At 42.8% G+C, this 22,192-nt stretch overlaps 5 protein-coding genes across 7 annotated transcripts; 3 read left to right on the top strand and 2 right to left on the bottom strand.

Annotated features, from left to right (window-relative positions):
• Positions 1-863: 863 nt before the first annotated feature.
• Positions 864-6,146, top strand: fbxl3a (F-box and leucine-rich repeat protein 3a). 2 transcript variants are annotated; one of them, XM_079731610.1, is made up of 5 exons: positions 864-1,104; positions 1,449-1,830; positions 1,938-2,060; positions 2,441-2,612; positions 3,015-6,146. In XM_079731610.1, exons 2-5 carry the CDS (start codon positions 1,450-1,452, stop codon positions 3,653-3,655), a joined length of 1,317 nt encoding a protein of 438 aa, XP_079587736.1. In that variant the 5' UTR covers positions 864-1,104; position 1,449; the 3' UTR covers positions 3,656-6,146. The 2 variants fall into 2 exon arrangements, with proteins under 2 accessions (XP_079587736.1, XP_079587735.1); XM_079731609.1 differs by having other exon boundaries at positions 1,446-1,830.
• Positions 6,147-6,477: 331 nt separating this feature from the next.
• Positions 6,478-8,617, bottom strand: cln5 (CLN5 lysosomal BMP synthase). Its single transcript, XM_079731217.1, has 4 exons — positions 8,435-8,617; positions 8,030-8,204; positions 7,709-7,934; positions 6,478-7,447 (listed from the first exon to the last, which is right to left on the bottom strand). The coding sequence occupies exons 1-4, from the start codon at positions 8,548-8,550 to the stop codon at positions 6,960-6,962; spliced, it is 1,005 nt and encodes a 334-aa protein (XP_079587343.1). The 5' UTR covers positions 8,551-8,617; the 3' UTR covers positions 6,478-6,959.
• A 568-nt stretch (positions 8,618-9,185) lies between these two features.
• Positions 9,186-11,549, top strand: LOC307072209 (glutamine amidotransferase-like class 1 domain-containing protein 3, mitochondrial). The gene is made up of 4 exons (XM_079731420.1): positions 9,186-9,362; positions 9,651-9,822; positions 10,304-10,502; positions 10,950-11,549. Exons 1-4 carry the CDS (start codon positions 9,255-9,257, stop codon positions 11,143-11,145), a joined length of 675 nt encoding a protein of 224 aa, XP_079587546.1. The 5' UTR covers positions 9,186-9,254; the 3' UTR covers positions 11,146-11,549.
• Positions 11,550-11,668: 119 nt separating this feature from the next.
• acod1 (aconitate decarboxylase 1) lies at positions 11,669-15,468 on the bottom strand. Of its 2 annotated transcripts, none has more exons than XM_079731418.1 (5): positions 15,405-15,468; positions 14,400-14,561; positions 13,805-13,894; positions 12,903-13,102; positions 11,669-12,769 (listed from the first exon to the last, which is right to left on the bottom strand). In XM_079731418.1, exons 1-5 carry the CDS (start codon positions 15,432-15,434, stop codon positions 11,836-11,838), a joined length of 1,416 nt encoding a protein of 471 aa, XP_079587544.1. In that variant the 5' UTR covers positions 15,435-15,468; the 3' UTR covers positions 11,669-11,835. The 2 variants fall into 2 exon arrangements, with proteins under 2 accessions (XP_079587544.1, XP_079587545.1); XM_079731419.1 differs by lacking the exon at positions 15,405-15,468 and adding an exon at positions 14,758-14,779.
• Positions 15,469-18,988: 3,520 nt separating this feature from the next.
• On the top strand, positions 18,989-19,951 carry kctd12.1 (potassium channel tetramerisation domain containing 12.1; the record flags this gene model as incomplete). The annotated part of the gene is made up of 1 exon (XM_079731339.1): positions 18,989-19,951. One exon carries the CDS (start codon positions 18,989-18,991, stop codon positions 19,949-19,951), a length of 963 nt encoding a protein of 320 aa, XP_079587465.1.
• Positions 19,952-22,192: the final 2,241 nt, after the last annotated feature.

The following is a 22,192-nucleotide window of genomic DNA, read 5'->3' as shown; positions in this document are numbered from 1 at the left end:
TAATTGAGATGCACAGAATCCAAGTTGCTTGAAGTCCACTGTGAAGTTTCCACAGTCTGTGAGATTTGGGGAGCCATCATCGTCTGGTGTTGGTCCACTCAATGGACCAACACCAAACGACGGCTGCAACTCAATGCAGCCGTCTACCAGGACTTTTTAGAGCACTTCATGCTTCCTTCTGCTGACAAGCTTTATGGAGATGCTGATTTCTTTTTCGAAAAGGATGTTGCACCTGACCGCGCTGCCAAAAGTACTAATACCTTGTTTAATGACAATAGGATTACTGTGCTTGATTGGTCAGCAAACTCGCCTGATCTGAACCCCATAAAAATGTATGGGGTATTGTCAAGAGGACGATGAGAGACACGTTGGAATTTTGCAATGCAGGCGAGCTGGAGGCCACAATCGATGCAACCTGGGCTTCCATAGCCCCTCAGCATGGCCAAAGGCTGATCGACTCCATGCCACTCCACATTGATGCAGTAATTCATGCAAAAGGAGCCCCAACCAATTACTTGTACACTAATTAAAACATACTTATGAATGCTATGTTCCATTTCTCCGTTCCCCTACATGCTACTAAATTATACACACTGGACCATAGGTGTAAAAGGTTGCATGGTTTCTGTCCTGGATGTATAGGTTTCTGTAATGCATGGTTTTTCGATGCATTTGTTTCTGAAATGCCATTGATTAAGTAATGCCTTGGCTGATTGTGGTCTCTGCATGCAGGGTTTGATTAACGTGGTGGGCGTGTATTGTTTATGCATGGTGCGTGTGCTGTAACGCGCTCTGGCCACAGCCATTTCCTCCTATTCCTCCCATAATGCACTCCTCCTGTCACAACAACACATCGCCATTTCGGGGACAGGGGAGACCAAGGTATTAGGTCAGCGTCTGTCAATACATTCAGCGGGGTCATAGTTTCATAAGACTCTTTAGTGTCTGACTTGGTTGTTATTTTTGACTGATGGGATATCTTTGTTTGGTGTGAATGAGTCTTTCAAGCGCGGGGCCGGGTTGAACATACAAGTACGGAATCCGATTTTTTTTTCCTACTGCAAACAGCTAGCAAGTCGGCTAGTTCAGTGTCAACACAACAAGGTAGGACTCAAAACATGTGACATATTTTACATTGATTGAAAAAGGCTGCATTGCGGCAATATCAGTTGAACAAATGGGTTGTCGAGCTAAACTGCTATACTCCCTGTCTGCCTGACGTTGTGATCATGTTGTGTTGCGTTAGCAGCCAGAGCAGGGGACACACAGCTGTCCACCTCAATTGAATACAAGTGCATACATCGCAACCTATACAAAACAATGAACTATTTTCAATAAGTCTCTTTTTGTTGATAAAAGTCAGTTTTTTTTTAAATTTCTTCTAGCATGCAATGGAGGGCTATGTGTCCCGTCTTTACTTATGGTGCATGTAAAAATCTGTGTAGCAGGATGAAGAGGGTGAAAGGAGACGAGGAGGAATGCCACAGCACGTCTCATGAAAGCCCACAGGAGGTTTGCAAAAAGCTCCGGAAGCAGCTGAGTGAGGAACCAGATGAGGAGGACGCACCGTGTGACTTCGGTTGTGACTGGACACGGCTACCTCAAGAAATCCTGCTCCATATCTTCCAGTACCTGCCGCTGCTCGACAGAGCCCTCGCCTCACAGGTGTGTCGCGGATGGAACGAGGCCTTCCACATGCCGGAGCTGTGGAGATACTTTGAGTTTGAGCTCAACCAGCCTACGAGCTCCTATCTGAAGGCCACTCATCCGGACCTCATCAAGCAGATCATCACGCGGCATTCCAACCATTTACAGTATGTCAGCTTCAAGGTAATGTGCTTTTAGACATTAGTCCCGGCATTGATTCAAAATAAGGGATAATATATTTTGAATCGTTACCAATTTTACTCCTCTCGTTTGCCCTCTCTTTTCTCCAGGTTGACAGTAGCACAGAGTCAGCAGAGGCAGCGTGTGCCATTCTTTCTCAGCTGGTGAATTGTTCTCTGAAAACCCTGGGGCTGATATCCACAGCAAGGCCTAGTTTTATGGAACTGCCCAAGGTATACGTTATGCTGCTGCCTGCAATATGACTACAGCCAATGGACAAGAGGGAGATTGTATGAATGTTGTGTGAATGCAAACAATGTTGACCCTAACCCTTAAGCACAGCACCCATGTTTACATGTACATTCTGTACATATATATTTAAAAAATACTCACGTTTACAGCTATATTTTTGTTATAGTTATTTGCACAATATTACGAATTTGTATCTATTCGTTATTATTTTACTGTACTGTTGCTGCTCCGACATCAACATTTCTTATCTATTGTCCAACTTTAAATCTGTAAGGTTTTCTTGAGTACTTTCTAGGGGGACATGTACTAGTGGTATGAGGCTCATTCTAACAGAGCAGTGTTTTCTATCCCCCTCACACAGTCCCACTTCGTCTCAGCACTGACCGTGGTGTTTGTCAACTCCAAGTCGCTGTCCTCTCTGAAGATCGACGACACACCGGTGGACGACCCGTCTCTGAAGGTGCTGGTGGCCAACAACAGCGACACCCTGAAGCTGTTGAAGATGAGCAGCTGCCCCCACGTCTCGCCAGCAGGTATGTGAAGGGGCCACAGCTTTACCTCAGTCGGCCTCAGCAGAGACTTTGATTAGTTAGTCAGATTCTTGAGTCACCATTTACATTGAGTCTGTAATTCTGTAAAAAGAACAGCTTATTCCATGTATTTATCCATTTCCAGGCTGTGTTTTTCTCTGGTGATTAAGAAAGAGAAAGATTTGTTTTCATCTGGCAGACTTGCAAACGCCTACAATTTCTTGGAACCGTTTAAATAACTGGCTGGAGGGATGCTTGTTAACTCAGTCATGGTCCGCTTGTGTGACAGACCCTTGGAGACTGCTTCTGCACAGGAAACACACATTTAGATCAATGTCTGATAACCTCCACAGCTGCAGAACAACTGTATTGACTCACCATGGCCTGTCCCTCGGTGCTCTGCAGGCATCCTGTGCGTGGCAGACCAGTGCCACGGGCTGCGGGAGCTGGCGCTGAACTACCACCTCCTGAGCGACGAGCTGCTGCTGGCCCTCTCCTCGGAGAAGCACGTGCACCTGGAGCACCTGCGCATCGACGTGGTCAGCGACAACCCCGGCCAGCACTTCCACGCCATCCAGAAGAGCAGCTGGGACGCCATGGTGCGCCACTCGCCCAAGTTCAACCTGGTCATGTACTTCTTCCTGTACGAGGACGAGTTCGGCCCCTTCTTCTGCGAGGAGACGCCCGTCACGCACCTGTACTTCGGCCGCTCGGTCAGCAAGGACGTGCTGGGCCGCGTGGGCCTGCACTGCCCCCGCCTGGTGGAGCTGGTGGTGTGCGCCAACGGCCTGCGGCCCCTGGACGAGGAGCTGATCCGCATCGCCCGGCACTGCACACAGCTGTCGGCCCTCGGCCTGGGCGAGTGCGAGGTGTCGTGCAGCGCCTTCGTGGAGTTTGTCAAGATGTGCGGCCGCCGCCTGTCCCAGCTGTCCATCATGGAGGAGGTGCTGATACCCGATCAGAAGTACACCCTGGACGACATCCACTGGGAGGTGTCCAAGCACCTGGGCAGGGTCTGGTTCCCGGACATGATGCCCACCTGGTAAAGGCCAGGCCACAGACTTTGGAACGGGGCGTGATCAGAGGGACATGGAGGGGCGTTGGCTTGATGGGTCCCGTGTAGCACAGAGCCCGTCCGTGGTCCTGTAGAGGGCTCCCCTAACCATCTTTTCCCTTGTAGAGGGAAGGCTGTGGGCTAGGATGTGAACTGAAAAGAGACAGACACATTATACGCCAACCAGAGGAATACTGTCTAAGGCTCGAGACCTTCTGCACACGAGAAGGTCTAGAAGGGGGTCCTCCTTCATGGGAGGAATTCAGGCCCCAATGCTTTACTTTGGACATTCATCTCACACTTCAACAGGCGGATAATTGTACCTAAACAGATGTTTCTTATGACTGTGCACATTTGAGCTAAAATGAATTTGTAGCGTGCTAGTTATAATCCGTATTGACACGGTCATTTGGATGTCAATGGCTGTATATGTTTAAGAGATTATTTTGATTGTTTTTCACTACTATTCCAACACCACTACCTGGCTTCTCTGGCCGGTCAAAGGTAATGGAAGTCATATGGATTCTCACATGTCAATTGTTCTTCAAGCCATTCGATTTTAAAAAGTAGAATGCTTACATTATCTTATTTACCACTAATAGAACAAAAACCAATGTACATTTTAGCATTGCAACATGGTATTTAAAAGATCAACTGGTCAGTGTTTACTGATAACCATGAAAACACTTCCCAGAATGTCAATAATATGAATTATTATTATCAACATATCATTACACATTTTGTGGCTCCTCTGGGGTGTTCAACTATTTAATTTTAGTTATATAAATATGATAAGCACTTCTAAGATGATTTAATATCAATATCTAACAAAGTATTACATTCAGGAATATAAGCTTATGATCAGCAAAATTGCACTTCAAAGTTTTCTCAAATGTAATTCAATCAAGTATGGCGGAACAGTATATAGGGGGTAGCTAAAGGATGCTTACTGAATCAACATATATCTGTAATGGCCATTGATGTCCTCCAGATATCCTACAAATATTTCACCTGGCAGCACATTGCAGCCATGTGTTTGCAGTATCCTGAAGTGTCTTTGGGGAGGGCTGTGAGATGATAGGAGAGGATGTATCCAGGCCTCTGTGTAAAATGAAGGTGAACACAGTGTAGAAGGCTCTCCTGTTTTCCTCCTCTACATTTCTAGTTCTACTTAGCACCTTACACTAAAACCAAATATTGTAAAACGATAGCTTTAAAGCGAAACATGGGTTTGAGGAAGGGCAATTTTTCCAGAATTAACAGAATTTATAAAATATAAATTCAGAGTTTGGAGGCAGCTTAAAAATAGCCTCCACATCAATAGTGTACACTGGGAGTGCACTGATAATCTATCCGTCTCTCAGGTCTGTGGAGGCATATATGTACAAATATATATATATAAATATGCTATTTGCCTATTTGTGAACATAGCCCTCTCTGCTCTCTCTCTGGATAACTGCCCTCATACCTGCCCAGGTGTAGGCATCTCTGCATAGGTTTGGGGTTGAAGAGACAGCCTTTTCTGAGTCACTCAGCACATCAACATCATGGACAGGAGGTTGATGTGCTGAGCGACATCATGAACCACATTCTGTGGTTCCTATCAAAGGCATCCATTGGTTTCAGGAAGAAGGAAAGGTTTGGCAAGTGAGATGAGTCGAACGATTGTATTTTTTCCTCTTAAGAAGGAAGGGAGAAGTGTATATAAAATACTATGTGTTTGATTAAATAGAAAATGTGTTTCTTTATTTCAGGGTTTCCAATTTCCATCACCAACTGGCTTTTGTAATTTCTATAGAAGTATCCTTTTGCTAGATGGATTTTAATCTTGCCGTTGTTCTTGTCACTAGAGCTAATTAGGCAGGTCATTTATTGATGTATGGATACTGCTTTCGTAATTTTAACTGGTGGTCTTTCAGTTATGTGTACAGCAAACAATCAATATGAAGAGCTTTTTAATGCTTCGCCTCTTTCAGTAGGTTTAAAGCTGTAGATTGTCCATTTTATTTTTTGATAATGTTTAATATTTTGTATTTTTAAAACTTTGATTGTAATCCATAACAGATGTTATGGATAGAACAGATGTTTTCCCTCCATTTAGAACAATTAGACCTAAATATTCTTGGATCATGTTAAATAATTGTTAAAATGGACCCAACTCAAACGTGAGGATCCATTCTTCATTTTTGGTTATGTAGGCAGCAATAGTTTAAACAAATGTATTTTGCTTAATCAAGCATGTAATTTTTCTAAAGAATAAGGCTTTAATTGGGTTAGCATAGCAACAGAGATGCCACCTCTCATCATTTAGTCACTCCTGAGCCCAATTTTTGTTGGTTCAGTTTTCCTTAAGTAAATTGAATCAAAGTTAACTGGTATTGACTAAGCAGCCATTTTAGCTTTTGTTCTGTATGGCAAATGTTTTGTCAAGTTTGCTTTACCGGTTGCTTTATTGATTAAATCAATTGTTACAGACATGTAATAAATTCATGGAATAAAGATTTGTGAATGTATATGTTTCCTTTTGAGGAATTCTAAACAGCTCACTTTACAGTCAACCTTACTACTTTTAAGTCAAGTTAAATTTACAACTACTACTTGTTGATACGGAAATACCAAATGAACATTAATACAAGGGCTTCCAAACCTATTAGTTGGTAAAAAAGGATTGTGTACTTTGGGATAAGTCATTCAGACTGACTACTGATTGGTCAATGTTTGGGCATTTTAATGTTTTTAATTAAATACATTTTAAGTCCAAAGAACCAATCATTGAAAAACGGTGGGGGTATATCTCTTGAAGAATTGAGTGCAGGTCATTCATGGTCTTCTTCAGCCTTGGGTCTTGGCTAGGGATCAAGAATTTCATTAGAATAAATTTGCCACGAATAGCAAGTGATCTCAATTACAACCAAGACACTGCTGAACATGTCCTTTTTATTACACATGTGGAAAAATGATATATTTTTTGAAAATAACAGGTCATCTTATACATTAAAGGGGATCTGGGCCGCGCCAACAATAGCAACTGGAAAACACATTGTAACACAGATTGACTTAAAAACACAGTGGTTGAGGCAGCAGTTAATACATCCATTAGGTTAAAATATCGAGAGGAAAAATGTATATTACAATATACAATTTCGATACAGTCATTGGACTAAATCCTACAGAAAAATACAGTCTGAAAACATCAGCCCACTCCAATAATTACAGTAGTTTGATCTTAACCAGTTAACCAGGCTTGGCATTCAATTCTTAAGGCAAATAGAGAGCAAGCAGAATATAAGCATACATTATGGTAAGGGCACCTCCTCGTAAACAATTTGCATATAGGGCGGTTTCATCGGCAGATGCCAATACTCAGAGTTGTAATAAAGGTAGAAGTTCTTGTGCACCACCACCTTCTCATAAATGTCCACTAAACTAATGGCAAAGTCTACGTAGGACTGGTGGGGCCTGAAGGTGTAGTAGAATTTCTGGATGTCTGCCGCCAGGTCTTTCATGGAGGGCTGTCCGAATATGGTGCTGTCGTTCCCAAGGTAGGTGGGCTCTCCACTGTACAGGGAGACCTTGGTGTATCTGGTCGGGGAGCTGCTGGACAGCTTGGCCCCGAGGTCGGCCAGCTTCCTGTGGGTGCGGTGGACAAACTGGGAGCAGTCGAAGGACTCAAACCACACCGTGGCGTTGGGGCCCGGGTCGGAGCGCACCGTCCACGTTTCGTAGTAGATTCCCGTCTGGTTATCCTCCTGCACCCACTGGGCCATGTCATTAAACATGGCACCTGGGGGAGGAGATGATCACAGGGTGATCATCACAAGGACAGGCTTATTCTTGGTCTGTGGCTTCCACTCAGTTATTTGTATTTTGAAATGTATTTAACCTTTATTTCGCAATGACTCTCTATGAGATTTAGAACCGATTTTCAAGAGAGACCTTGCCAAGAGTAGCATTACCATATCGTACACTGGCATGGAAGCCTTAATTTCTACGAATAGCTATTCTTTATAGTGTGCCGAAGATATTTTTGAAACTTTTTTCTTACCAGTGATGACTCCAATTTTTTCCAGGGTGCCATTTTGAGACCAGTGCACATCATCTATGCCCTCGAAGAAGCACGCAGCACCCTGGTTGCACCAAAACGGAGCACTGGCGTTGGCTCTCAGGTGAGGGAAAGTGCAGTTGCCCAGCTGGAACAGCTCGTACCACTCCATCGTGTAGTTACTCTCAGTCTCAGCACTGCTGAATCCGATGGCATCATGCATAATATGCTGTATAATAACAAAGACAGACCAATGAATATACCATGTATGATGATGACTCCGTGATGCTAAGCATATATATCTCACTTACATTTTCTACTTACAAATTTGCCCATTAAATCTCCATATTTGAACTCCCATACTGGTGCTTGCAGTCGATATACTGAAATGCTATCAGTGTCCCTCATGTAGGGTATTCGTCCATCTCGATCACCAGTAGGGCAAAATGGGTACAGGGCTTCGCAGTACGAGTCCACATCTGGCCGTTCATCAACCCGCCTTTGACAAAATTACATGTAATACAAGCATTAAAAATAAACATATTAAAGCTATCGCAAATATTTGAGTTTTGTCTCTCGTATGCAGGAAATGCTATCGGAATACCACCAACAAGTTTCACAAGTTTCAAGAATATGTAGGCCTATCTGAAGTGCAGTAACGTTTATATGAAAGTCACATGATTGTGGTTGAGCTAGGACCCCATCCCGAGTCAGAGAGGTTCGTTGTACCTGTATGGGACGGGCCACCTCGACGACTGTTGAGAGAGAGGTCTGGTAAGTGCCCTCACATAGAGACACGACAACAGGTCCAGAGTAAAACACAGAAGCGTCAGTAGATATCTCATGTCAGATCTCAGCACACAGGAACCGAATATGATCAGAAAGTTGGACGGAAAGTCCTCATAGCGCCACTTCCCAGTATACAGTCGGTGACGTACAGGTCACATGGTATGTTTATCATGGGCAGTCATGCGGTTGAGGTTAAAAAGTTCTCAACTAAGTACATAGACAACCAGGTAACCAGTGCGGATTGTCTTCTTCTTCTCTAGTAAGGTCAACGATCATTCCAATTATATAATCGCTTTATGAATTAAAGGAAGACGTAGGCTACTGCCGCAATCATTATAATATATATAATGATCATATATATGTATAGAAATAATGTAGAGCATTTTTAACAAATACAAATTATAAATATATAATGTAGCCTATATTTGTATACATGCCTAAAATGGATCTAATCTGATATGAAGTACTTTTATTAAACTAAATTATATGTGCAAATCAGTTGTATTTTTAAGTATATATTTAAAGCACATTTAATTATTTATTAATGTACTGAGCATGGTGATTATCATTGACGTTTAATGAATAATACAGCCACACATGTATGCACTTGAATGTATGGGCTTCCGCTACAGTAGAGGGCGCTATGGTCATAACACGTTACATTACAATCTCACACGCTTGACACCAAGTACTCTCCAGCCGGTTGTTGTGTACTTGAGGCGTCGGGTCGTCGATAATAACAACACACTATCATCTCAGCATGGGGAAGCGCGTCGCTGTAGTGCTCGCGGGCTGCGGAGTATTCGATGGCACTGAAATCCATGAAGCCTCCGCTGTTTTGGTCCATCTCAGCAGAGGGGATGCAAGTGTAAGTACAATGTTGCTAGTGTTTTGCAGTCATACACTAGCTAGCCCCATGTGTGACCCGATTACCCTCCATAATATTGGCCCACCTACTATTACTACAATATTGATCACGTAGTAGTTTACTTAGTTACTTAGTGTTGTTAGTTAATTACTTAGTGTTGTGACATATTTAGGCTACCCTAACTCTTTAATTTTGCAATCAAAAATTCCAACAAACGATATAATGTTTTTGCTTACATTTTTTTTACGTTTTTATTATTGGTGATCAATAAATGGCAACTCCGTGCAGGTGAAGATGTTTGCCCCCAACGTGGATCAGATGCATGTGGTGGACCACATGAAAGGCGGTCCCACGGAGGAGAAGAGAAACGTGTTGGTCGAGAGTGCCAGGCTGGCACGAGGAGACATTCAGGATCTGTCTAAACTCCTCGTCGAAGACTATGATGCCATAATTTTCCCAGGTGCAGGGTTGCCCAGGCAACTGATCCAAATTATGTTGATGGCCTGCTGAACGGATGTCCCTGGCCTTAGTTGTGTCCTCTTTGCTTCACATGTTCCCAATAAGGGATGCAACAAATCCTGAATTCCCATTTGCCTTTAGATATTTAGCAGGTACTTATTATTTTTCGGTGACTTTCAGGGAATGTTTAATACATAGTCATCTTGTAGAAGGATACATATCGGATCGGCAGCTATTGTGGTTCAAACAAAGTACAGTTTGGCGGGGAGTGAAACAGCCCTGCCAAATTTAGATTAACTTTAAATTATATTGAGTTAATACTTTATGATACCATTCTTTTTTATTTCCCACAGCCCAAGGCTAAAAAGTATAACTTTCATAACAATGTTCAAAATATAGAGCGATCACTTATCAATCGATCTTTTGTTAATTTTTTGTTGCAAAATTAACAAAAGTTTTTGGTCCCATGGTTGGTTTTGCAGGTGGCTTCGGCGCGGCTAAGAACCTGTGCACCTGGGCTACAGAGGGGAAAGACTGCAGTGTCAACGCGGAGGTGAAGGGGATTCTCCAGGCCTTCCACGGCGAGGGCAAGACCATCGGCCTCTGCTGCATCTCCCCCGTCCTGGCCGCCAAGGTCTTCCCCGGCTGCGAGGTCACAGTAGGCCGCGAGAACGACGACAAGTAGGTTTGCTTAGGTACACCTGGATGTGTCTTCCTAAACCTGCATTGTTCAGCTGCTTGCACAAAGTGCCCCAACAACTACCAACAGCCAGTTTAAGAACGATGGCCAAAGTTGGCTAACGCCGATTCAACAAGAAACGCGACCCGACAACCACCACCGACGGGTCTTGTGCACAAACACACAATGTTGTGTTTGTTGGGGCAGTGGGGAAGCACCTTTACATGTCTGCTGTATGTTTTCGTCTCGCTGTCTAAAACAGACTTATAAACAATTACAAACTAGCACGTAGCAGTGTGTAACTGACTGGGGCAGTCTGTTACTGATGCTGGAAAAGTATTTCATCTTTGGTTCACTCTGGCTCACACAGTTCACACATGGCGACCGTATATTAGCTTTTACGCGCTGTTACCCAGTCCTAAGGCGTGTTGGCTTCATTCTTTGTACAGATACCCCAACACCACGGACACGGCGGCGGCCATCGTCCAGCTGGGCTGCACGCACGTGAGCAAGAGCGTGGCCGAGAGCCACGTGGACGAGAAAAACAAAGTGGTCACCACCTGCGCTTTTATGTGTGACGCGCCTCTCCACGAGATCTTTGATGGCATAGGCACCATGGTGCAGGCTGTGCTGAAGCTGGCCTGATTTCCCTTTGACTGGGATGAATGCTGGAAAATTAACGCACTTAGTTGCATGCACTCTGCTGTAAGAGCCCACTGGCCAAAACCAGTATAAACCTGATCATAATATTACTGACGACCAGTAGTAGAATCATGTGACCATTCTAACTGTTCTCTTGATCAGGGGCGTAGGAATGAGTTTAACATTGGGGGGGACACATATCGGAAACCTGACAGATCCAGTATAATTTTTAGGTGGGACAAATGCGGCTGTCTCCGATATTGGAGGGGACACGTCCCCTCCGTCCCCCCCGGTTCCTACGCCCTTGCTCTTTATGCCAGCCATCATGAGTTATGTTTGGGTCCTCCAGGCGGATTTGTAGGAGGAAATGAAAGTAAATAAAGTAAATTCCCTTTTTCATAGCGAAACAGGAGTTGTTTGGTTTTCCGAGAAGCACCAACAAAAGGCTTACAGTATCATGTTCTCCATGTCAGCATTATTTATTTTCTGTTCACATCTAAGATCTAAATAAGATATTGCACAATACATCTTACTGCAAGACAGTAAGGTATTGTGACACAAATTCAAAGACATTACAGAATCGTAATTTACAATGCATGTGTTTTCCGTGATTGAAATAAATATATAAAGCCCCAACAAACAAAATATATAACTAATATATTTTCATATCTAAATACTTTTAAGACTTTAAGCCTATTGATTACTTGTCATCTGGAGGTATAAACCAAGAGTAGAAGAGTCTGTGATTCGCTCCATGTTTCCCACGACGTCCACGATGCCCTCCACCCCCTCAGACGACAGCACGGTGGACGCGTTGCCTCTGAACTTCCTCTCAAGGTCTTCTTGGCTCAGCGGCCGTCTCCAGTGGCCGTAGAACGTGTCGCACCTTCCCGCGTACCTGTTCCCCAGGTGTGTTTCTATGACGACGTCACAGTACATCTTGTCAAAGCTGGGGTGGTTGTCCTCGGGGCTTTCCACCCTGACCTTGGACAGAAGTTCCCTGAGGGCAGGCCGGTTCCTCTGAGCGTCGCTGAAGGACTCCACCGTCACCCGGTCGTCCAGCAGGGCCGAGCAGGCGTTGAACTGGAAGGAGTGCCTGGCCTGGTGCTCCGAGGACGGGTAGGGGCGGTTGATGTACTTGGAGGCCGGCACTCTCAGCGTCACGCTCCTGATCTGGTCGAGGTGGTTGGTGCTGTTGGACTCTCCTCCGCTCTGGAGCTCAGCCTTGGCCGCTAACGCCGCCTCCGCCACCCAGTGCATCCCCAAGTGAGCAGGGAAGCTCTTGAAGGCCACGCTCTGACTCTCCAGGGCCCATTCGAAGCTTCCGACGTCAGCCATCGCAGAGGGGTTGTACTCGTTGAAGAAAACCCCGAAACCGGACTCCAAGTCCAGGACGTCCAGGTTCCCCTCCAGCCCCATCCAGGCCAGCCGAGCGGCCTCCAGCCCTCTGCCCGTGGCGTTCCCCATGTGAAGAGGCTTGGTCTGGGTGGCAGCGTTGGCCAAGGGGGAACCAGCGGACGATGCTGCGATGGCCAAAGCGTGAGTGCACTGGGCTGGGGACAGACCCAGGAGATTGGCTGAGGCTGCTGCACTTCCCATCACACCAACTACAGTGGGCGGATGGAATCTAAAAGTTGCGAGAAAAAATAAGCCTTATGGATAAAGTGTTGCTGTATAGTCAAAACATCAGTCTCACTGGTGTAAGCAAAGCAGGAAATAGCTTCAAGATAGGTTTGGTTTAATAACAAACCGGGCCCTACCTTTGAGGGATGTTGAGGGCTTCCCTGGAGAAGCTCAGCAGTCGGCCTTGTACCTCGATGCCAACGTTGAAGGCCAGGAGCAGGTCTAGTCCAGTGAGCTTCCTGGGAATGACCTGGGCCAAGGCCAGGACCGCAGGGAGAATGGCCCCAGATGGATGAGTGGCCGGGTGCCATGTGTCATCAAAGTCCATAGAATGAACCTGCAGTGTAGGGAGATCAGAGATCAAATGGGGTTTGTCAAGGGGAAGAACATCTTCACATACACATTATGCGTGTGCAAATGTTCTATCGCATTCTAGCAGGCCAAAGATTAACTATGAAGGAATGTCCTGTTATTGGAAAATAATGTACAACATTAATCAGCTGAAATGTATTCCTCTGCAGTGCTTTGAGCACATTGGTTTGGCGTTGTCAAGGAAACATCTGGTCAATAGTTGTTTTGGATCTTTAATCTAAGATTTTTAGTACATTCATCCCAAACCGAAAAGAAAATAAGTGGCAGATATCCAGTTATTGAAGAAGAATGCACAACCTTGAAGCAATATTGAATATTCTGAATCATTCAACCCTTCTGTGGCATAATGAGAATACTGCATAATAGTTTAAATCTAGTTTCTAAAACATAATTGTTTATTTTGTCCGCACAATGATTGTGTTTGAGTCGACAAAATGTTGATCTGGGATGAAGAAAACTTGCTCTCATATCAATTCAATATAAATGATTATTTGCATTGTCCTCTAGAATAATATAAATCACAAAACAAAGAGAAAATTCTGTGTTCCCAAAATGATTTTGAATGATTAATGATACAAATGAACCAAAAGCATTATTACAACTAGGAAAGCCCCCCCCAACCACACACACACACACACACACACTCTGTTCTGATGATGAGACCTACCGCGACACCGTTGATGAAGGCAGCGTGCTGCGGGGGCAGGGCCGTCTCTGCCCTCCCCCAGACCTGGCTCTGATCCCTCGATGTAAAGCTCTGCAATAAAACACTCTGTATGACTAAAGGATAAAACACGATTGGTGTCTCCACACAAGTTTGTACCGTCAGGAGGAGACAAATGATAAATGCATCACAGGGGATTTCCATGGCACAGTAGTGTACAGCTTAGAAAAGATCTGAGGAGAACAGTGTGGATTTGGGGATATACAGCACATGTGCTCAAGTATCAATAATTTCCATCAAAACATGTTTGTATCTATATATATGCAGATGCTTTTGTTTGGGAGAATTCAGATACAGTTGATTAGGAAGCAGATAGTGGTGAGGCATTTTACTCAAGGATATAACTACAGGTAAGCTCCGAACATTGGGGATGAAACCTAGAGCTTTTCTGCTGGGAGTTGAACACCTAAAACACTACACCATCCTCGCCCTGCTACATCTTGTTCCTGCGACTTTCCTTTGGATGCATTTAATATCCGTATACAGCCGATGAAGCATTCAGTTCCCAGTCTGAGGCCCAGGATGGAGGTCACAGTACCTGGCTGTACCGGAGGGCTTTGTTGTAGACGTCTGTCTGGGTGCCGATCAGCCCCACCCCCAGGGTGTCCAGCATCATCCTCTTGCTCCGGGAGATCACTCGCTCTGTCAGGTGGCTCCTGCCCAAACCACTGATAGCGGCTCCAAAGCTTCTGGTAACATTCTGGGAAACAACAGCAACAAAGTTATGTTGAGGATTCCCATTCAGCCTAGTAGATCACCAACCTTGAGAGAAAAATGCTCAAAATACGTATTGGAAAGGCATTCAAAATGGTTTTCAAGTTGTAACTCAATTTTTATTTTATTTTAATTGGCAAAGCATTCAAATAATAATGATAAAGGTAGTCGATCTGTGAAACCTTGCGCAGCATGGTTTGGTTCTTCGCGGAGTAATGATTAAAAATAGTGTAACTCAAGTTGAGGGCAGGTCACTTAAATACAATGCGGCCCACCCACTCGTATGAAGAGGTGCCACGGAGATTTTCCCGAATGACAACACTGAGGACTGTTTACGAGGAGGAAGTTTCACAATAAAGGGTCTGTCTGCGGGACGTGCCACGAAAAGCGGTGGATTCATGGTGTACTTTATTAAACCTTGAATACTTAATCATCAACAATTATAATCAGATTCAAAATCAGAATTTATTACTCAGAACTTATTGTAGTAGCCTACACAAGAACACAAGAATAAAATTCTCAACAGCCACATAGAAGCAAAAATACAAGATAATGTAAATAAAGATAAGTAAAAATACAAATAATATGTAACAAATATGTAAAAAGTAATGTGTTGAGATAAATAAATAAAAGTTCCATTAAGGTACATTCAGATCTCATTTTGATGCGTCAAATTTCATATTATGAACCATTTAAGTAAAAAACTGGTTTGTATTAATGTCATTATTTTTCACCTATTGCCAATAGGTAAAAAGCTAAATAAACTTGTGCTTTCAGTTCTAGTGTTGGGGAACTAGATAGCAAGCTTTAGGGAACTATATTGCCTTACCCAAAGCCGCCGGGAGTTTCCTGGCGGCATGGAGTCTATTGAAGTCTTCAGGCAGTCAATTCGATTAAATTAGCCCGTTTCAGAGAAACTCCAGACATCTTCTCCTTGACTGATGCAGAGACATTTATTGAATGCTTGAAATGTAATACGTTTTGATGAAAACGATTTCGATCCTTTGTGGTATGTGCGTGGCGTGCTAGGTATGACTCAGAGTGGTACATGTTCAACACGTGGTTTATTCTAACAGACACAAGATAAACGGGCTTGCGTTCTGGAGGTGGTTCATGAATTATCAGACGAACACAGGTAAACAAACTTATATCGGGAGTGGGCGGAGTGGTAAATAAGCCACGCCCACATGTTCTAATTTACCCAGGTAAACCTTTGGTCTGTCTTGGCTTAAACGGAAATGGCAAAGTGGCCATGTTTGTAGTCTTTAACTTATCTATAAAATCATTAAAACCTTATATTGTGTTGTACATTATGTGGTGAAGAAACCATTCATAACTGTGGTTAGCTTGAAACATATCATCAGAAATAGCATAGACCAGTGGTTTTCAAACTGTGAGGCGCGCCTCCCCTGGGGGGCGCCAGAGTTCCTCAGGGGGGCGCGACGTGAGAAAAAAGAAACCAGATAAAGTAACAGAAAAAAACGCGAAGCCGCAAAGTCAAAAGCTGTGTTCGGAATCGTTCCCTATTCACTCACTCACTATTCCCTATATAGTGTTTACGATATAGTGCACTATATAGGGAGCGAACAAACGACAATTCGGACACTACGCTGAACATTTCTAAATGTCATTTGCGTCAGTAAATGCGCGTGCGATGCAGACAGATGCGCCCAAATCATGTAAACAAACCGGGCACTCACGAGGAAAGCTGGAGGTTGAATTGATGTTGAGTGTTTTTTTTAAATTAATTTTGAATGTAACATTTTCTATGTTAAATCCCAAATAAATTGTTGACATTTCTAAACGAAAGCCGGAGACTCCATCATTAAATGTATACTTTTTTGCGGTTATTCAGCTTCTCCTCCGGAAAAACACGACCGCATTGCATTGTGGTATACGGGAGTAACATGTAGGGAACATCGTATGTTCGCTCAAATTTGAGCAGTGAGAATTCGAACACCACTACAAAATGGCGAGCACCCTATATAGTGCACTATACCCGTGATAGGGAACGATTTTGAACACGGCTAAAGACGCAAACTCATTGCTCCCACCAAAGTAGAGGTGAGCTAAAAAGGATGCTAAACTGGCAGTTTACAGATTAAGTTGTTCAAATGTATTTAAAAAAGTTAAGCAAAAACATGCTTAGATAAAGATGTTAAAATGTGTTAAGAAATGTGTTTAAAAACGCACAAAGATGATTAGAACAATTCAAAAATATGTTTAAAATGTTTCAAAAATATCTTTAAAATGTTTCAAAAATACGATTAGAGTTATTTAAAATGTGTAAAATATGATCAGAGATGTTTAAGATATGATCAGAGATGTTTAAAATGTGTAAAATAATTAAAAGATCTTTCAAAACACAGGGATTTAGAACTTTTTTTTTGGGGGGGGGGGGGCTCAGCTGAAATTTGTTCTCTGAGGGGGGGCTCACTCTCATACTTTGAAAACCCCTGGCATAGACTAAAATAATTTACATCAGTTTCCATACACTGTACTGTACATACAGTATATCCATAGTAATTATGGATGTAATTATATGACATTAGGCTACTTTACACAAGAGTGTATAATTTGGAATTACAAATTAAATCGTACATGCGACCTAGTTATGATCTGATTTGCTGGATAATTATAAATGTGTTATTGCCTTCATTAATAATAATTAAAAAAAACAAACATTTAGGTCAAAGTAAAAACAAATGGGGGAATAAATCAGACTCATTGTGAAAGCATGACAGAGTAGAGCAGGGTTTTTCCCCCCCCTCAGAGAACAAATTTCAGCTGAGCCCCCCCCCAAAAAAAAAGTTCTAAATCCCTGTGTTTTGAAAGATCTTTTAATTATTTTACACATTTTAAACATCTCTGATCATATCTTAAACATCTCTGATCATATTTTACACATTTTAAATATCTCTGATCATATTTTTGAAACATTTGAAAGATATTTTTGAAACATTTTAAACATATTTTTGAATCGTTCTGATCATCTTTGTGCATTTTTAAACACATTCCTTAACACATTTTAACATATTTTTCTAAGCATGTTTTTGCTTAACTTTTTAAAATACATTTGAACAACTTAATCTGTAAACTGCCAGTTTAGCCTCCTTTTTAGCTCACCTCTACTTTAGTGGGAGCAATGAGTTTGCGTCTTTAGCCGTGTTGAAAATCGTTCCCTATCAAGGATATAGTGCACTATATAGGGTGCTCGCCATTTTGTAGCGGTGTTCGAATTCTCACTGGTAAATTTCATTCACTATATAGTGGACTTAAAATACCCCAAATTTGAGCGAACATACGATGTTCCCTACATGTTACTCCCATATACCACAATGCAATGCGGTCGTGTTTTTCCGGAGGAGAAGAAGAAGCTGAATAACCGCAAAAAAGTATACATTTAATGATGGAGTCTCCGGCTTTCGTTTAGAAATGTCAACAATTTATTTGGGATTTAACATCGAAAATGTTACATTCAAAATTAATTAAAAAAAAACACTCAACATCAATTCAACCTCTAGCTTTCCTCGTTAGTGCCCGGTTTGTTTACATGATTTGGGCGCATCTGTCTGCATCGCACGCGCATTTACTGACACAAATGACGTTTAGAAATGTTCAGCGTAGTGTCCGGATTGTCGTTTGTTCGCTCCCTCCCTCTCTATATATATATATATATATATATCGTAAACACTATATAGGGAATAGTGAGTGAGTGAATAGGGAACGATTTCGAACACAGCTTTTGACTTTGCGTCTTCGCGTTTTTTTCTGTTACTTTATCTGGTTTCTTTTTTCTCACGTCGCGCCCCCCCTGAGGAACTCTGGCGCCCCCCAGGGGAGGCGCGCCTCACAGTTTGAAAACCACTGGAGTAGAGGAACGTGTAGCCCAGTAGGTGTCAGTCTTGCTACGCGTTGTGCGCATGCTTACCCCACACTTCAGGACTTCTGATTGGAATTGCTTCATTGCCAATTTCTCCTCATTGATTAATCTCTGCAAAAGTGTTTGATTTGTATTATTGGGGAGCTACATATAGCTACACAGCTACATGAGTATTATGATATGAACATAGCATATTCCCCTATGTTATATGAGGTGTTTAGAATAATATTGTGTGCTTTCTGGAAGAATATAAAAAGACAACTTTTTATATTCAGCCTGCTTTTTATGTAGTTTTTTCTTTTTTATTGGAAGTCCTTTGCTTAATTATGCATCTTATTTGTCCGTGTTATTGTTTATTACCGTGCCAATAAAACCTCTTGAACAGGAGAAGGGGAGAGAGAGGGAGCCACAGCAGCCCCCCAGTATGAGCACGCCCATTGGACAGCCATTATCCCCCATAGGGCTGCGCACTGGCCGCCCTTAAATGGTTAAATAGCAAATTGGTGTTCGAGATCCCCTCCTACTCCTAAATGCCAGGCATAGGCTACATAAACAACCAGCCACATCCACTCCCCTCATTCAGTGATTCTGCACGGCGGAGACCCCACTGCTCCAAAATGGCCCTAGCGGACACCGAGAGCGGGATATCAAATTGCAACGAATTCTCCCCGTTTCCCGAAATAATCGATTTGAATGTCGGCGGACAAGTGTACGTCACCAGACACACAACTTTAGTCGCTGTCGCGGACTCCCTCCTCTGGACCATGTTCAGCAAGAAGACCCCCAAAGAGTTGGCGAGGGACAACAAAGGACGCTTCTTCCTAGACAGGGACGGATTCTTATTCCGCTATATCCTCGACTATCTGCGCGATCTTAACTTGGTGCTCCCCGACTATTTCCCAGAGAGAAGCCGCCTCCAGAGGGAGGCCGACTTTTTCCAGCTGCGGGAGCTTTCCAAGCGCCTGCTGCACCCCAAGATGACTAAAGACGACTCCATCAGCGAGGAGATTTGCCAGAGTGACCCCGACGAAGGCGCGCCTCAGTGCGGCGCCATGGACACTTTACGCATGGACACTTTACGCACGATCACCGCGGTGGGCAGCAGCCCTCGCTCGCCTTCCCTCGACTCCAGGAAGTCCGGGTACATCACGATAGGATACAGGGGCTCATACACGATCGGAAGAGACATCCAGACCGACGCAAAGTTCAGGAGAGTGGCACGCATCACCGTGTGCGGGAAGACCTCCCTGGCGAAGGAAGTGTTTGGAGACACTTTGAATGAGAGCAGGGACCCCGACCGTCCGCCGGAGAGGTATACGTCCAGGTATTACCTGAAATATAATTTTTTAGAGCAGGCGTTTGACAAACTGACAGAAGTGGGCTTCCACATGGTGGCCTGCAGCTCCACTGGTACGTGCGCCTACACGAGCAATGATCCAAACGAGGACAAAATCTGGACAAGCTACACTGAATATGTTTTTTGTCGGGAATAAGCGTTGCTTACTCACAGTAAGGTCTGTTCAACGCCAAGAGATAGGAATAGTGTCTATATGTAGATAGAAATATAGTCTAAGAAGATCTGTATTTAATGGGCAGCTTCGACGGATGATGGCCACTGTCAGGATGGTAGTACCACCAACCCCAACCATCTGCCTGCAAACAATTGGACATTAATCCAAACACAACGAATGGTTGATGCAAAAAACGACGAATCTGCATTCAACAAAGGAAGCTGTAATCAAATGTAATAACCTTTCAACTAAAAGTCTACACCAAAGCATTAATATCATCAAACCCATTGCGCACAGTTTCTGTTTTAGTTCACACTATTTAGCTATCCTTTAGTCCTCTGACCGTGCCAACAGTGTTCAAGGATCCAGACATTTTGACAGTATTATTGTAACAAACATGCTTGCTTAGCAGTCTGTTTTGACTACGTTTTGTATATTATGCAACTAAGCAATGACTAACCGACATAATTACAATAGTGTGCACTGTGTGCTTGTTATCGTGAAATAAAATCTTCTACCTATCATGTTCTCAACATCTTGTTTACTTTTTATACTCATGACTAACATCTACTATATTTTACCAGTAGACCCTTCAACTAATGCTGAGGTTGAAAGAACCAAGTAACAATAAAAACAGATAAAAACAAACATTTCCAACCTTATTCATTAGTGATTTAACAAAAAAACCTGGATGACTACGTAGATGACTATAACTTGAAACATGTGCGTGAATAAAGAAACAGTAGATAGATTACTATTAAACTCCTTATGACAAAGTAGTAAATGTTTAAATTAAACAATATGAATCAAGAATCTATCATCATAAAGTATTGATGATTGTACTGCATTATGGGCAAGGACAATGTGGATAATTATACATTACAGGAGGATCGTTATCTATGTGTAATGACCCTGTGAATGAATGAGCGTGGCTTCACATACATGTGCATGGGAGTGTAAATGCAGGCAAGGGAAAGCAATTACTGGGCAAAGATATTGTGCTTTCTGCTCCGGAATCATGTCAGATGTGACATATTACAGCTGGTTGTAAATGTTTTCAAAATATTTCTAGATAAACACTGACCCAAATATATTGTGGTCATTTGTTGGGGATTACACATGTGCAATGAAGATCTTTGGTTTAAAAAGTGGTTGAAAGAATAAACGAGTGCTAACTAAACTGTTTGTGTTCTGGCTGACTAATACAATAGTGGTAAGAGACTGTCCCAAAACGTGGATGATTCACAACTGATGAAGCATCACCTGTTGCATGGACCTCAGATATAACATTTTGTTAAAAAGTTAAAATGATTCAATTCAAAGACGTCTTAAGGGTTAATCAGTTCTCTTGTTAAAGCATGTATTCCAATTGACTTCCATGGCGTTATCTTATTAAATGTCAAATCATTTAGAATGCATTACATAAATCATTGCTTCTACTAAATGCGATACAATGAGTACAATGAAAACAATTATATTTTTTGGCTACTTTAAAACAAATATGAAGAGCGATGCAGTTGCTGTAATGGAATGTCCTTTGGGTTAATTTTTTTTTGTTATGTATTAATTCATAATTATACTCATTATTATATATCATCTCAGCCGTTTTGACATGAAGACAATGACAATGACAAGGAAGACAGGTGAAGATAGATATCTGATGGACAGATGTGTGAAAGTGCAGTCGAGTTAATGACATGTTGTCAGCCATTTTTCTTGTGTGGGGACCTCTGTCAGAAATATTGGATTCTCTTTGGCTGACCTTCCTTTCTCGACGGCGCCCGCAGCTATGCAGCGTTGTTTTGATTTCAAGCATTGGTTGCAGAACTGTTGTTATGCTCCTTGTTATTTTACATCCATGTCTTCTACCTCTTGATTCCTAATGACCCCAGAGCCCAGACCCAAAGGCTCTACTATTTTAATCACACTCACAGGTTGTGTCAAAGCCACAAAACAAGGACAAGTTTAATTCTTCTGAGATGGGAAATCATTACATATAGCAATAGCAAAAGCCCAGAATCCAGGTGAAAAACTACCAGTTAAAGGGTTGGAGCATCTATAGCATCTCCATGTATGAGTTTGCCTATACATCATCTCAATACTAAGGATAGTAAGTATGAGTGAACGCAGAACCTCATAGGACAGGCTACAGGCAGAAGAAGAGCTTTGGAAAAAGGGGGGCTGTTTAGTCTTGAGTCTTAATACCGTCAACCAAGATGCGGC

The sequence above is a fragment of the Pollachius pollachius genome (assembly GCF_949987615.1).
Source record: "Pollachius pollachius genome assembly, chromosome: 3".
NCBI classification, from domain to species: Eukaryota; Metazoa; Chordata; class Actinopteri; order Gadiformes; family Gadidae; genus Pollachius; species Pollachius pollachius.
Note: the sequence above shows the minus strand (reverse complement) of the source record. Positions and strands in the feature narration are given on the sequence as shown.

What these genes read in the sequence shown, in the direction of transcription:
- fbxl3a (XM_079731610.1), top strand. Translation starts at nt 1,450, where the DNA reads ATGAAGAGGGTGAAAGGAGACGAGGAGGAATGCCACAGCACGTCTCAT. An exon ending in GTTTTATGGAACTGCCCAAG is followed by an intron (nt 2,061 to 2,440) that starts GTATACGTTATG and finishes CCCCTCACACAG; the next exon opens with TCCCACTTCGTCTCAGCACT. An exon ending in CCCCCACGTCTCGCCAGCAG is followed by an intron (nt 2,613 to 3,014) that starts GTATGTGAAGGG and finishes GGTGCTCTGCAG; the next exon opens with GCATCCTGTGCGTGGCAGAC.
- cln5 (XM_079731217.1), bottom strand. Translation starts at nt 8,550, where the DNA reads ATGAGATATCTACTGACGCTTCTGTGTTTTACTCTGGACCTGTTGTCG. An exon ending in AGGTGGCCCGTCCCATACAG is followed by an intron (nt 8,205 to 8,434) that starts GTACAACGAACC and finishes ATTTTGTCAAAG; the next exon opens with GCGGGTTGATGAACGGCCAG. An exon ending in AAAAATTGGAGTCATCACTG is followed by an intron (nt 7,448 to 7,708) that starts GTAAGAAAAAAG and finishes CTCCTCCCCCAG; the next exon opens with GTGCCATGTTTAATGACATG.
- acod1 (XM_079731418.1), bottom strand. Translation starts at nt 15,434, where the DNA reads ATGCCGCCAGGAAACTCCCGGCGGCTTTGG. An exon ending in AAGCCCTCCGGTACAGCCAG is followed by an intron (nt 13,895 to 14,399) that starts GTACTGTGACCT and finishes GTTTTATTGCAG; the next exon opens with AGCTTTACATCGAGGGATCA. An exon ending in CCTTCATCAACGGTGTCGCG is followed by an intron (nt 13,103 to 13,804) that starts GTAGGTCTCATC and finishes CCTACACTGCAG; the next exon opens with GTTCATTCTATGGACTTTGA.
- LOC307072209 (XM_079731420.1), top strand. Translation starts at nt 9,255, where the DNA reads ATGGGGAAGCGCGTCGCTGTAGTGCTCGCGGGCTGCGGAGTATTCGAT. An exon ending in TCAGCAGAGGGGATGCAAGT is followed by an intron (nt 9,363 to 9,650) that starts GTAAGTACAATG and finishes AACTCCGTGCAG; the next exon opens with GTGAAGATGTTTGCCCCCAA. An exon ending in GGCCGCGAGAACGACGACAA is followed by an intron (nt 10,503 to 10,949) that starts GTAGGTTTGCTT and finishes TTCTTTGTACAG; the next exon opens with ATACCCCAACACCACGGACA.